The 14,840-nt window shown below is 37.1% G+C and overlaps 2 protein-coding genes across 4 annotated transcripts in view; both read left to right on the top strand.

Moving 5' to 3' along the window:
• Nucleotides 1–6,363, top strand: part of INTU (inturned planar cell polarity protein) — a 96,416-nt gene extending 90,053 nt beyond the window's left edge. For all 3 annotated transcript variants that reach the window (XM_053901261.1, XM_053901260.1, XM_019419198.2), the window contains exon 16: nt 5,281–6,363. In XM_053901261.1, coding sequence (XP_053757236.1) covers nt 5,281–5,392 — 112 coding nt within the window. In that variant the 3' untranslated portion in view covers nt 5,393–6,363. The remainder of the gene's footprint in view (nt 1–5,280) is intronic.
• Nucleotides 6,364–11,341: 4,978 nt separating this feature from the next.
• SLC25A31 (solute carrier family 25 member 31) overlaps nt 11,342–14,840 on the top strand; it is a 28,145-nt gene continuing 24,646 nt past the window's right edge. Inside the window, exon 1 of the mRNA XM_019419208.2 lies at nt 11,342–11,732. Coding sequence (XP_019274753.1) covers nt 11,489–11,732 — 244 coding nt within the window. The 5' untranslated portion in view covers nt 11,342–11,488. The remainder of the gene's footprint in view (nt 11,733–14,840) is intronic.

The following is a 14,840-nucleotide window of genomic DNA, read 5'->3' as shown; positions in this document are numbered from 1 at the left end:
AGAAGGGCATTCTATCATAATTAAGGGGTCTGTCCATCAAGAAGAGCTAACAGTTGTAAATGTTTGTGTCCTCTACTTGAGAGCACCTAAATATATATATCAGTTAATCACAAACATAAGCAATCTTATTGATAACAATATGGTAATCGTAGGTGATGTTAATACTCCCCTTACAGCAATGGACAGATCATATAGGCAGAAAAATCAATAAAGAAACAATGTCCTTGAATTATACACAGGACTAGATGGACTTGACAGATATATTCAGAACTTTTCATCCCAAAGTAGCAGTATACACATTCTTCTCAACTGCACATGGAACATTCTCCAAAATAGATCATATACTGGGTCACAAAACAGCCCTGAATAAATATAAAAGAATTGAGATCATACCATGCGTATTTTCAGACCACAATGCTATGAAACTTGAAATCAACCACAAGAAAAAATTTGGAAAGCCTCCAAATGCATGGAGGTTAAAGAATATTGTACTAAAGAATGAATGGGTCAACCAGCCAATTAAAGGAGAAATTTAAAAATATATGGAAGCAAATGAAAATGAAAACATGACAGTCCAAAGACTTTAGGATGCAGCAAAGATAGTCCTAAGAGGAAAATACCTTGCAATCCAGGACTATCTCAAGAAACAAGAAAAATCCCAAATACAAAACCTAACTTCACACTTAAAGGAACTAGAAGCAGAGCAGCAAAGAAACCCCAAAGCCAGCAGAAGAGAAATGATAAAGATTAAAGCAGAAATAAACAATATAGAATTAAAAAAAAAAAAACAAACAGTGAAAACAGATCAATGAATCTAAGAGCTGGTTTTTTGAAAGAGTAAACAAAATTGATAAAACCCTAGCCAGTCCTCTCCAAAAGAAAAGAGAGAACCCAAATAGATAAAATCATGAATGAAAGAGGAAAGATCACAACCAACACTACAGAAATACAGTTATTAGAGAATAGTGTGAAAAATTGTACACCAAGAAACTGGACAATCTGGAAGAAATGGACAAATTCCTAGACACCCAAAACTCAAACAGGAAGAAATAGAAAATTTAAACAGACCTATATCCAGCGAAGAAATTGAATAGGTTATCAAAAATCTCCCAGCAAATAAGAGTCCTGGGCCAGATGGCTTCCCAGGGGAATTCTACCAGACATTTAAGGCAGAATTAATACCTATTCTTTTCAAGTTTTTCCAAAAAATAGAAACAGAAGGAAAGCTTTCAGACTCATTCTATGAAGCCAGCATTCCTTTATTCCCAAACCAAAGATCCCACTAAAAAAGGAGAATTACAGGCCAATATTCCTGATGAACATGGATGCAAAAATTCTCAACAAGATACTAGCAAATCTAATTCAAGAGTATATTAAAAGAATGATTCACCATGATCAAGTGGGATTCATTCCTGGGCTGCAGGGCTGGTTCAATATTTGCAAATCAATCAATGTGATACATCATATTAATAGAAGAAAAGATAAGAACCATATGATCCTGTCAATAGATGTGGAAAAAGCATTTGACAAAATACAGCATCCTTTCTTAATAAAAACCCTCAAGAAAGTTGGGATAGAAGGAATATACCTTAACATAATAAAAGCCATATATGAAAGACCTACAGCTAATATCATCCTCAATGGAGAAAACCTAAAAGCTTTCCCCCTGAGATCAGGAACACAGTGGGGATGTCCATTCTCACCACTGTTGTTTAACATACTGTTGGAAGTCCTAGCCTCAGCAATCAGACCAAAAAAATGAAATAAAAGGCATCCAAATTGGCAAGGAAGAAGTCAAACTTTCATTTTTTGTAGATGACATGATACTCTACATGTAAAACCCAAAACACTCCACCAAAAAACTGCTAGAACTGATCCATGAATTCAGAAAAGTCACAGGATGTACAATCAATGTACAGATCAGTTGCATTTCTATACACCAATAATGAAGCAACAGAAAGAGAAATCAAGAAATCAGTCCCATTTACAGTTGCACCAACAATCATAAAATACCTAGGAATAAACCTAACCAAAGATGTAAAAGATCTGTATGCTAAAAACTATAGAAAACTTATGAAAGAAATTGAAGAAGACACAAAGAAATGGGAAAACATTCCATGCTCATGGAATGGAAGAACAAATATTGTTAAAATGTCTATACTACCCAAAGCAATCTACACGTTCAATTCAATTCCAGTTAAAATTGCACCAGCATTATTCTCAGAACTAGAATAAACAATCCTAAAATTTGTATGGAACCACAAAAGACCCTGAATAGCTAGAATAATGTTGAAAAAGAAAACCAAAGCTGGAGGCATCACCATCCCAGACTTTAGCCTGTGCTACAAAGCTGTAATCATTAAGACAGCATGGTATTGGAACAAAAATAGACACATAGAGCAATGGAATAGAATTGAGAACCCAGAATTGGACCCACAAATATATGGCTAGCTCATCTTCGACAAAGCAGGAAAGAGTATCCAATGGAAAAAAGACAGTCTCTTTAGCAAATGGTGCTGGTAGAACTGGACAGCAACATGCCGAAGAATGGACCTGGGCCACTTTCTTACACCATACACAAAAATAAACTCAAAATGGACGTAAGACCTAATGTGAGACAGGAGACTATCAATACCCTAGAGGAGGGCAACAACAGGCAACAACCTCTTTGACCTTTGCAACTGAGGTTGCAGCAACTTCTTACTCAGCACATCTCTGCAGGCAAGGGAAATAAAAGCAAAAATGAACTATTGGGACCTCTTCAAGATAAAAAGCTTCTGCATAGCAAAGGAAACAATCAACAAAACTAAAAGGCAAATGACGGAATAGGAGAAGATATTTGCTAATGACATACTAGATAAAGGTTATTATTCAAAATCTATAAAGAACTTACCAAACTCAATACTGGAAAAACAAATAATCAACTGAAGAATTGGGCAGAAGACATGACTAGACACTTTTACAAAGATGACATCCAGATGGCCAACAGACACATGAAAAAATGCTCAACATCACTCATCATCATGGAAATACAAATCAAAACCACACTGAGATACCACCTTACACCGGTCAGAATGGCTAAAATTAACAACTCAGGAAACAACAGATGTTGACAAGGATGTGGAGAATCAGGAACCCTCTTGTACTACTGGTGCAAATGCAATCTGGTACAGCCGTTCTAGAAACAGTGTAGAGTTTCCTCAAAAAATTAAAAACAGAATTACCCTACAACCCAGCAATAGCACCACTAGGAATTTATCCACAGGATACAGAGTGCTGATTCACAGGGGCACATGCATCCCGATGTTTATAACAGCACTATCAACAATAGCCAAATTATGGAAAGAGCCCAAATGTTCATCAACTGCTGAATGGATAAAGAAGATGTGGTATATATATACAATGGAATACTACTCAGCAATGAGAAAGAATGAAATTTTGCCATTTGCAACAATGTGGATGGAACTGGAGAGTATTATGCTAAGTGAAATAAGTCAGAGAAACATATCATGTGTTTTCACTCATATGTGGAATTTGAGAAACTTAATAGAAGACCATGGGGAAGGAAGGGGAAAAAAATAGTTACAAACAGAGAGGGAGGGAGGCAAACCACAAGAGACTCATAAATGCAGAGAACAAACTGAGGGTTGACAGGGGCGGGGGAGAGGGGAAAATGGGTGATGGGCATTGAGGAGGGCACTTGTTGGGATGAGCACTGGGTGTTGTATGTAAGCAATGAATCATGTGAATTTACTCCCGAAGCCAAGAGTACCCTGTATACACTGTATGTTAGCTAACTTAAACATAAATTATATTTAAATTAATAAATAATAAATAACAAACAAAATTTAACCTAAAAAAAATTGGTGGAAGAAGTAATCCTGTGTATTGGTCCATAAGATTTTGAATCACCTGAGTCACTTATTAAAATCAGAGATGCCTGTGGCCCACCCCAGACCCACTAACAGAATCTAGGATAGCGGGACTCTATATTTTTAGTAAACTCCTTGTGATTGTGATTGTGTAATCAACCAAAGTTAGGAGGAGCATCAGCATAAGCTCAACTCTGTGTAGTCTGATTAGAGATGTGCTACTGTAAGATTACACCAGGAGCAAGAAAGGGAGTAGTGTAGACACAGAGAACAGAGATAAGAACAGTTAGGCATACATGCACATGTGCAGTGGAGCCTTAACTACATTCACAACAATTGGAATAGAAAGAATCAAGAGGTATTGAATTATGATGATGCAGATATGTATATACTAGATAAATTTGGAGCACCTGGGTGGCTTAGTCAGTTAAGCGTCCAACTTGGGATCAGGTCAAGATTTCACGGTTCGTGAGTTCAAGCCCCACATAAGGCTCTGTGCTGACAGCTCAGAGCCTGGAGCCTGCTTCAGATTTTGTGTCTCTCTCTCTCTGCCCCTCCTTCGCTTGCACTCTGTCTCTCTCTCTCAAAAATAAATAAACATTAAAAAAAAAAAGAATAGAGAAATTTAAGGAAGTCAGGCAAACTATCTCTGATTTAAAAGTTTGATTTGTATATACTAGTGTCCACTAAATGTATCAAAAATTTTTTTTTAATTTTTTTTTAATGTTCATTTATTTTTGAGAGAGAGAGACAGCAACAGAGTGTGAGAGGGCTAGGGGCAGAGAGAGATAGAGACACAGAATCAGAAGGAGGCTCCAGGCCCCGAGCTGTCAGCACAGAGCCTGACGCAAGGCTTAAATTTACATGCCATGAGATCATGACCTTAGCTGAAGTCAGGCACTTAACCAACTGAGTCACCTAGGTGCCCCATAAATATATCAAAATTTTAACTCTCTAAAAAAATCAAAGTTTCAATGGTATTTCCAATTGAATACTATCTCCAAAAACAAATCATATATTTAAAATGTTTTAATAATAATTAACATTTAGAAAGTAAATGGCAGTGTTCAGTAACTATTGTACTTAATGATGTTAACATCAACTGGCTTTATTGTAATAATAATGACTACATTTAATATTTTAAAACTGAGGGATATGGTAATTACTTATTGATGAAATAGGCTTTTTACACTCTGGAAAAATAGAAATAATTGACCTAAGACATATATTATTTATTTAAAAATTAATCTAGCTATATTTCCCCCTACTATAGATTTAGACTAGTGGTTTTTAATTCACTACTAATTCTTTCAAAAACAAAAATAAGATATATTAAAAGATTGGAGTTTTTTCCCTTTGATTTTTGTTTTTTGAATTTCTGAAATGAGTGTGTTCTTTTCCTCTACAGGAGACTCTTTCTTCGTCCCAAACTTCAAGAACTTTACGTCTGTTTTCATGATTCAGTCACAGAAATTGCCATAGAAATGGCTTTTAAATTGTTCTTTGGATTAACCTTGTAGCTGTGTTTTCTTGATGCATAGCAACTATGCATGGAACATTGAACAGTGTTAGGATTGCTGAAAACATACACAAGAAGATAAGGTTTAGCTTCTTTTAACTGTTCAGTTTTGAACATAATAATGTTAAATATTGAGATGATATGCTCTTGGGTTTGATGCACTAAATCTTATGTAGTATTGTCAGACTTTTGAAAAGATACTTGATCAAAATAAGAAGGGATTTTTAACTTATTTCCATTTTTTGTATGTAATGTTAATTTATTGACTAGTTTGAAATAATGTGAAGTTTTATATAAAATTAATAGAGGAAATATTTATCTTGAGGAAATATTTATCTTGAAAAAATACACAGTTCATAAGTAAATTCACTTGTGTATTTTTCTCAAGACTAATGAGGATATCTGGTGAAAGAATCACAAAACTGGAGGATGTGACCAGGTCCTGTAACTAATTAGTGCTGTGACCGTGAACAAGTTTTTGTACCTCTCTGAGTTCAGAATCTTCATGTATAAATGAGATGACTGCATTGAGACTTCTAAAGTCCCTCTTAAGTAACATGTGCAATGTTTTTTCTTCTTGCCTACTCGTCAGTATCTAAATTTGTAATGTCCAAGTACTGACTCCTTATTAGATCAAATACTTTTCTTTAGTTTAAGTGCTTTAATAGATACCTCACTATGGGGTAGAAGAACTAAGGAATGAAAATTAAACTTTTTTCTCTATTTATTTGATTCTCTTTACTCTTTCAGATCAGCTCTGTTTTGTCCAGAGTATAGTTTTTAACTATTTAGTGTCCATAAACTTTTATTATTTTTCTTTTCGTTGAAATATATTCAGGTATGCACACACATTTTATATAGTTCATGAATTTCAAGACAGCTGTATGTAAATCTTTTTACGAACCTAATCAGGTTAAAAAACACTGAAAAACTTGGATTAAAGTAATCCTATGGTGACTTGTTAAGTACTAATTTTTGCCTTACAAATATGTCTCATTATGTGTTGGGTTTTCCCAGAGGGAAGTTCCTTAATGAGCAAAAGTTTACTTGACCTTTAGTAGAGAAAGAAAACTAATGAGATAAGAATTTTCTTTGACTGTGACAATTTGGTAGATTGAGAAGGAAGGAAAAACATAATAACTGCATTTTTTATTACCATTTACCTAATGGATCCTTCTGAAGTCTCAGATGCCCTTAAGACTACAATACTGGGTTTTTTCTTCTTCAGGACTTAAGCTTTGGAAGGAAAATTATGCCAACACATGTAAAATCAGTTTCTATTTCCTTCCCCTCAGACGCCTGGAACATGAGCCCTCCAGGTTAGAATTAACTGTAAAACATAGTGGGTGCACCATTTGAAATATTTGGCCTTTTTTTTTTAAATTTTTTTTTAACATTTATTTATTTTTGAGACAGAGAGAGACAGAGCATGAACGGGGGAGGGTCAGAGAGGGAGACACAGAATCTGAAACAGGCTCCAGGCTCTGAGCTGTCAGCACAGAGCCCGACGCGGGGCTCGAACTCACGGACCGCGAGATCATGACCTGAGCCGAAGTCAGCCGCTCAACCGATTGAGCCACCCAGGCGCCCCTGAAATATTTGGTCTTAAAAGAAACACTGTTACCTCTCTGTAATCAGTTTGAGAAATTTTCACCCAGGTATTTAAAATGCAAATGACTATATTTGTCCTATTAGTGACTTGTGGGCCTTAAATTTAACATTGAAATCAAGGCAAGAAACTTTGGTTCTTGAAATGTACAAAATGGCTTAAAATATCCTCCCCTTAAGATCACAGTATTGGTCAGAATGGTAGACTCTTTACCACTGCATTAGTTTAAGGAACTTTGTTTATAAGTATTTATTAAATGTCTTAAATTTCTTAATATGTCCCCCAAACACCATGTGCTATTTTCAATACTGAGATGTATTAATAAATGCAGCTATTAATCCCCTCAGCTTTTCAAACAGACTGAACTAAAATATCTCAGGTTTTATTATAAGGGACTTTTTAAAATTTCATTTAATGAAATTTTGGTCTTTTGAACTGCTTTAATGGTGTCAAAGAATCTTGAGACCACCACTCAATAACTAAAATAAAAAGACAAAGTAGTCTACTTACCTTAATAAGGGGAAAATCCTTTGCTACACTGTAGATGTATAGCGTAATGTTCATGTTGCAGAGACATTGCATTTTTAGGAAATAAAACCAAACATTGTGGTTGTCATCTCTAAATGGATATTGACGTAAGCATTGTAACTAAATCTAGCTGCCCATTTTCCAAATTTATTGAGATGCACATCTGAAAGATCAATCTGACTATTGGCCAATGACTGCCTATCTGCCACTTTATTTTAAAAAAAGGGACAAAGTAAAAGTGAAGATACCCCAGAGGTATGTTTTAGCAGATACAGAAACATTCTTAAGTTGGATTTTATTATTAGCATCCTGCAAATGTTCCCTTTTACTAGACTATGAATGCAAAAGACTATAGAACTATCAATTTTGGGAAATACCAGGTACTATTTTATCATCATATATCTTGTAGCCCCCCCAAAATTATGTTTTAGATTCTACACCTTCCACCCTTCACCCTCCTCCCCTTTCTTCCTTTGTTTTCTTTCTGTCGGGTTAGAGAACTGTACTTAGCAAAGGAGAGTTTCTTATTTGTGCCAAGAAACTGTTGATGATGATGCATACTGGCAAGATAGTAAATTTGCAGTGCCTGCTTTTTTATATTTCTGACACAAATGGGAAAAGTTGTGAAACCAATTTAGTAGGTTTGTCTGCTTTGAAAATTCTTGGAAATAATATTGTGAATAACTACTTGTTATCTGTGTAAGTTCCCCCTAAATAGTGCCTGCACAGTGCACACGCTGTAAAAGTGTTAGCTACTACTACTACCACCACCATCTATTATTATTATCCATTGGTTGAAAATCCAGGAGCCAGCTAAATCATACCTGCTACTGTACAAAGTGTTGGGGAAAATCTGAGAAAAAAATTCAGCACTGAACACTTTGAGAACAAGGATGTATACTTTGGATATTCTAAAATACATTATTAAATGTTATTAAAACTTTAATCTATACACTAAACTGTGTGAAAATGATTTAATTTTCTAGAGTTGTATTTCTCTATTCTATATAATGAAGCTATTTTTATATTGATAGTCTTTAATAAAGATGGTTTGGAGGTATGTTTGCAGTTGTGTTGTCCTTTCATGCATTCAGCCAACAAATATTTATTGACTTTCTACTCTGCCACGCACTGTTCTGGATGCCAGGGGTAAAGCGGTGAACAAAACAGCTAAAAACGGACCTTCACGGACCTGATGTTCCAGTGGAAGAGGAAGGCCACAAATAAGTAAAATATGTTGATAAAAGCAAGAGGGAAAAAAAAGTGAAGGAAGAAATTGGATAGGAAGTGTGAGAAATAGGGTAGCCAGAAAAAGGGTTACTGAGGTGACCCTAGACCTGAACTAAGAGGAAACTAACCATGCTGATTTCTAAGGAAAGCAGAGTGAACAGCTCAAAGGCCCTGAGATGCTGTACTTTTATATCAACATGTAAATCACCAGAACTTTTTTTGATCCCAAAATCAGTAAATAAAATGCAATGCAGCTGGTGAAACATTTTAAGCTCAGACTTTAGAAAAGAGCTGATCCACAGCTCTTAAGGTAATAAGCTACATTTCTAAGTATTTTCACTTTTGCTATCTTCTGTCAATGAATGTATGTCAGAAATAAGCTTGAGGATATGATAAATCAGTGTGCTATAAACATTGTCAACTATAGGGTCAAAAGTGGGGTTTCGGGGGAAAGGGAGTCAAGAAAGGAAGGAAGAGAAAATTTGCCTGGGGAACAACAGAACACTTGCTTTTCTGTCTGAGATATATATATATGTTCCTTGGGACCGGAGATCTTCCTTTGACCTTTCTTGGCACCTTAAGAACACAATCTTGCCTGGAATGTGATTCAAGCATTCCCTGTGCCCCCTTAAATTTCTCCCTGTGTGCTTGTTAATACTTTAATATCCTATAAAAGAGACCGAAACCTCTTTTATTATTCATATTTTTGCAGATAAAACATCAATCACGTCTTGAATTTGCATGGATTTCACAAAGGGTTTTGAAATCCGTGCAATGAGAAGACTAAATCTTTTAAGCCTAGGAATAATTAATGCAATTGCTTCAGAAAGCTTAATCTGGTAGCAGCATGTAAAATGGAGAGATTTGGCCGCAAAACCAGTTAAGGGTCGAATAAGCTGCCATGGAAAGGAAGGTAGCACCAAAATGGTACCAGCAGGACTTGCCACCTGCTTTTGTATGAGGTAATCAAAATATAAACAAAATTCCTGCTCTGGAACCCTGGCCTAAATATGGTTTTGTACTAGTGACAAGTAGTATTAAAAGTGTTATAACACACTTAAGATAATAAAAAACTAGAACCTCAAGTTCAAACAACTAACTCCTACAGAGTAAGAGATGATAAAATAGGGTCTCTTTATTAGAAACCATCAAATAAGCTATAAAAAAGAAATAAGTGTATATTAGATGCTACTACAGAAAGATTTCCAGGATGTACAAAGTGAAAAAAAGCAAGGTGAAAGAAAATACAGCAAGACCTCATGTCCAGGATAGATGTATATCTACTGCATATACTTGCCCAGAGTCAGACCTGAACCTGGTAACAGTCCAGATGAATTCTCAAAACTGTGGTATGCATATAGATGTCACCAGGACCTCCTCAGAGACACCATGAGATAAAAACTTTACTTAAAAAAAATTTTTTTTCATCATTTATTTATTTTTGGAGACAGAGAATGAGCGAGGGAGGGGCAGAGAAAGCGAGGGAAACACAGAATCAGAAACCGACTCCAAGCTCTGAGCTGTCAGCACAGAGCCCGACACCGGGCTCAAACTCATGAACCAGGAGTTCATGACCTAAGCCAAAGTCCGACGCTGAACGGACTGAGCCCCAGGCGCCCCTAAGAACTTTTCTTAATAATACTAAGACGTTACTTGTCTGTTTCACTCTGATTCTCTCAGTGCATAGTGGAGTTTTCCAACAGCCCCACAATGTGTGGTATTGCAGTAGACTGGGTACAAAAGCAGCCATGTAAATCCAGCTGTCGTTTATTACGGCAGGAATTGAAGAGATTTTCAAAAATAAAAAACAAGGCTATTCTCATTTGTTTTGAAAACTAGTTACTTTTTATTTAAAAATGTTATTTTTATATGGGCTATTTTAAGTGAATTAATATTTTTAAAGTTTCAGTTTCAGTTTCTGAATATAAATATATCAATATATAACAAAAACAGAAGCTTCCTAGTGGTCTTAGTTTTTTTAAAGTGAAAAGCGATCCTAAATTAAGTTTGTGAGGTACTGTTCTAGAATAGGTCTTTGGTTCTCAGCCTCCCCAAGCCCAAGCATTAGTTAAAACAGCATAGCCCTCTCTTCTTTCGGCTGTCTGGATTGAGAAACACTGCTCTAGATGAAATTACCAATTTAAATAAAATCCAAACGAAAGAGGAACATGTCGAATTAAGCTATTGGGGTGCAATCAGCAAAGCCAGACTGAAAATGTGACTAGATAAACAAGCCCTGCTAAATTCAAGGAGCAGAAATAAAGCAACTTTTAAGAGAAAATGAAAGGGTAACTCTGGGAACCAAAATTTAAAACTTGATTAACCCCACACGTTGGCTTACTCTACTATGTTCTAGTTTTGCCTACTAAATATCTTTATACAGGACTAGTTACGCACTCTCCCTTCCTGCACCTCCACAGTTCAGTACCCATCGCCTCCTAACACTGCGGGCAGTAAGGAAAACCCAGACCCGGGTTTATCAAAGGCAGCGCTCAGCGCTGAGGAGACACGTGTTGGGAGTCACGTGGCTGGTGCCAGAAGGCGGGAGGCGGTTGGAGGCGCCTGCGCAGCTCCGCGAACTCCCCCAGGCCCTGGCGCGCCGATCTCGCGGCAACCTGAGCGTCGCTTTCCCGCCAGGACGAAGCTGAAGCGGTTTTAGGCTTCCCTTCGTAGATTCTCTCAGGCTTTTTTCCTTGTGCTGCTGCCCATTTTTACCGCCGTCCTCCCACCATGCAGCGTGAACCTCCGAAGGGGAGGCAGGGGAAGAAGTCGGAAAAGCGGCTCTTTGACCCCGTGTCCTTCGGGAAGGACCTACTGGCCGGCGGGGTCGCAGCGGCTGTGTCCAAGACAGCCGTGGCGCCCATCGAGCGGGTGAAGCTGCTGCTGCAGGTGCAGGCGTCGTCCCGACAGATCAGCGCCGAGTCTCAGTACAAAGGCATGGTGGATTGCCTGGTGCGGATTCCCCGCGAGCAGGGTGCGTACCAGAGGCCACCATGCCAACCTTTCCCGGTCTGGGTCAGCTTGCCAGAAAAGGGGAGAGGGGCGGGAGTGGGTAACTGCACCACAGATGTGCCTGTCCGTGATGCGTTTGTTTCTATACCGTTGACAGTTCAGTTTCTTAGCCAACCTAAGAGGCTCCCCTTTCCAGAGCCAGGAAGGCCTGTAACGTGACCAGTCCTGGGTAGGAGAGGCCACCACATTCTCTTTTTTCGCCTAAGTTTCTCCTTCACATCGGGATTTACACCTTGCTGTAGTTGTGCCTGGGACAGAAGGAAAATGGTTGACCTCCCAGGATTGAGGGAGATGCCATTAGGCATGTTAACACGTGCTTTAAGTTGCTTAAATATTTGTTGAAATAATATTCTTAGAAGTACTCCAAGTATGGTAGTGTAGGAGCCTCCCAATACTCTGCTACCTATTGAGTGAAAAGAGGTTCTGTTCATTCTTCAGAACTACTGAAGACCAGGGCTGAAACTAAAGAGGCATTCACCCGTGCACAAATTGGAGGAGGGTACCCCAAAACTCAGTAAAGACAAATGATATTTTAGTGCAGTATTTTTAAAAATCAAAGTTAATTTGAAAAATCCAAAGTGAGCAAAATATCAAAATTTTAAATAAAGACGAGAATAACATTACCAGTTTTTTTCTTTTTGTATCAGCCCTGCCTTAATTAAAATTTTGATTTTTTTTTTCATTGTAAAGGTTTTTTTCCAGTGATACCGAAATGATTTCAAGGGATAAATAAAGCGTTTTGTTAACCATTAAATACCCTTCTGTTGCAGAATTGCTCTTAAGTTAGCTAAGTAGATAAGAGGATAAATTTATCAAAAATCTTCTATAAATCACCCATGTAGTTGTATTCAGTTGAAAACTCAACAAGAACTTTAAAAAGAGAATAGGCCTGTTTATTGTGTAGCCTGAACAAGAAGTGAGTGGCTTCAACTTCAGGGCCTGCCCTTTCTTCTACTCCTAAGTCTATGCCAGGTTACTCTTCCATGAGAAAACCATTCTCTCCCTAGAGATGTAGTTACAACTCCTCTAGGCCTGTTGGGTGTGGTATTTAGGGTGGAGTGTAACTGTTTTTTCTTTCTGTTTTTTTGTTTTTTGGGCTTTTTTGGTGTGTAACTCTTAAGGCATCATCTAAGCTGTAAATTTAGGATACTCACCTGGACAGCTGAGCTCAGATCTTTCATAGTGCTTCACATTTCTCCACTCCCATTTGTAAGTTTCCCATTTCCCCCAAGGTTTTTACAGGAAAGGTAGGAACCTATCTCCACTTGGTTTATATTCTAAGACTTCTTCACAGAAGTAGGGGACTCTTTATTATTAGCTAATCTGCTTTAAATATTTAGTCAGGTAAAGTTAAATATTCTAGTCAGGTTGTGTTGATCAGTGCTAATTTATTTTATATTTTAACTGTTTTAAATAATATTTAAACCTAAACATATTCAATATGGATCTTGTAAATTGAGATCATTCTAAATAGTATTCTAGTGCTTGCTTTCTTTACCCTCCGATGAGATGATCATAAGCAGAACTTTAAGATGTTTTATGTTCTTATAAACAAGGCCTTGTTATGAATACACACTCCATGGTACATCCTATGCTAAGAGACTAGTAATTCACAACAGGGATAATATTGCCATCTAGGGGCATTTTTACAAACTTGGAGGGAATTCTTTGTTTAGCACAAAGATAGAAGGGTATAATATATAATTGCAATGATATAAAAGGCAAAATCCAGGGATGCTAAACATTCTGCTGCTGTACATGGCCAGTCCTGTGCAACAAACACTTATTCTGCAACCTAAATGGCTCACTTCTCCCACTAGACATTCATGTAGTAGTAAAACCTGTTTATGATTTTCTAAGCTTAGAACCTAACTCTGATTTACTCATAAACACAAACTGTCTGGGACATAGTTTCCATATATACTGATTCAGTAATTCAACTACCTTGTGAGTAGAAGGACTGTTGTATTTTGTTTTGTTAAGAATTGTACTGAGAGGGGGTGCCTGGGTGACTCAGTCCATTGTCAACTTCAGCTCAGGTCATGAACTCATGGTTTGTGAGTTTGAGCCCCGAGTTGAGCTGTCAGCACAGAGCCTTGAGCCTGCTTTGGATTCTGTGTCTCCCTCTGTCTCTCCCTGCTTGCACTTGATCTCTCTCTCTCTCTATGTCTCTCAAAAACAAACAATAAAAAAAATTTTTTAAAGAATTGTACTGAAAGGTGTTCACCATTGTAAAAACTTATGTTACCAATTCTTGTGATATTTGATCACCACTTAAGCATCATCTTCATTTGTAACTACTGAATTCATGATCATTATACATACATATACACAAATATATTTATTAAGCCCTTTTAAAAGAAATGTTAATGGTATCTAAAGTATAACATTCATTATTAAGTGGAAGCAAGCATCTGACAATTTTGTGGTGTGTTCATGCCTCACCAACTTACTAATTAAAATGCCTATTTTAGGGGCGCCTGGGTGGCTTAGTCATTTAAGTGTCCGACACTTGATTTTGGTCCAGGTCATGATCTCATGGTGGTGGGATGGAGCCCCACGTCAGGAACTAAATGAGTGTGGAGCTTGCTTGGGCTTCTCTCTCTCCCTCTCTGCTCCTCCCCCACTCATGTGTAAGCATTCATGGTGACATGAGTTTTCACAATGGTGAACAGCTCTCAGTACAATTCTCTCTTTCAAAATAAGTAAACATTTAAAAAATAAAATATAATCCCTATTTTATTTAAAATGCGTTTATTTTCACTTCCTGTGTGGTAGAGAGGGCATTATATGGATTTTTAAAAAATTGTTGAAGAAGTCACAGTCTTTGAATTCTATTTCTAGATCCTAAAGGAAGTAATGTTAAATATTTATTCTATATAGAGGACTTGAGCCTGGTAAGGTTGAGAATCACTAGGGTAGATCATTCTGGAATTTTACTGGGCAATGAAGTTCTGAAATTGTTATTTTCTGGAATTTACCTCCTGTCCCTTTTTTGAAAGTCAAGGCACATCCTCATCTCAAATGCTCTGAAGTTTCTCTTGTGTTTCATGCTTCCTCTAATTTTACT

The sequence above is a fragment of the Panthera pardus genome, unplaced genomic scaffold (genome assembly GCF_024362965.1).
Source record: "Panthera pardus isolate Hobbes unplaced genomic scaffold, ASM2436296v1 HiC_scaffold_13, whole genome shotgun sequence".
NCBI classification, from domain to species: domain Eukaryota; kingdom Metazoa; phylum Chordata; class Mammalia; order Carnivora; family Felidae; genus Panthera; species Panthera pardus.
This window is presented reverse-complemented; position numbering and strand designations above follow the sequence as displayed.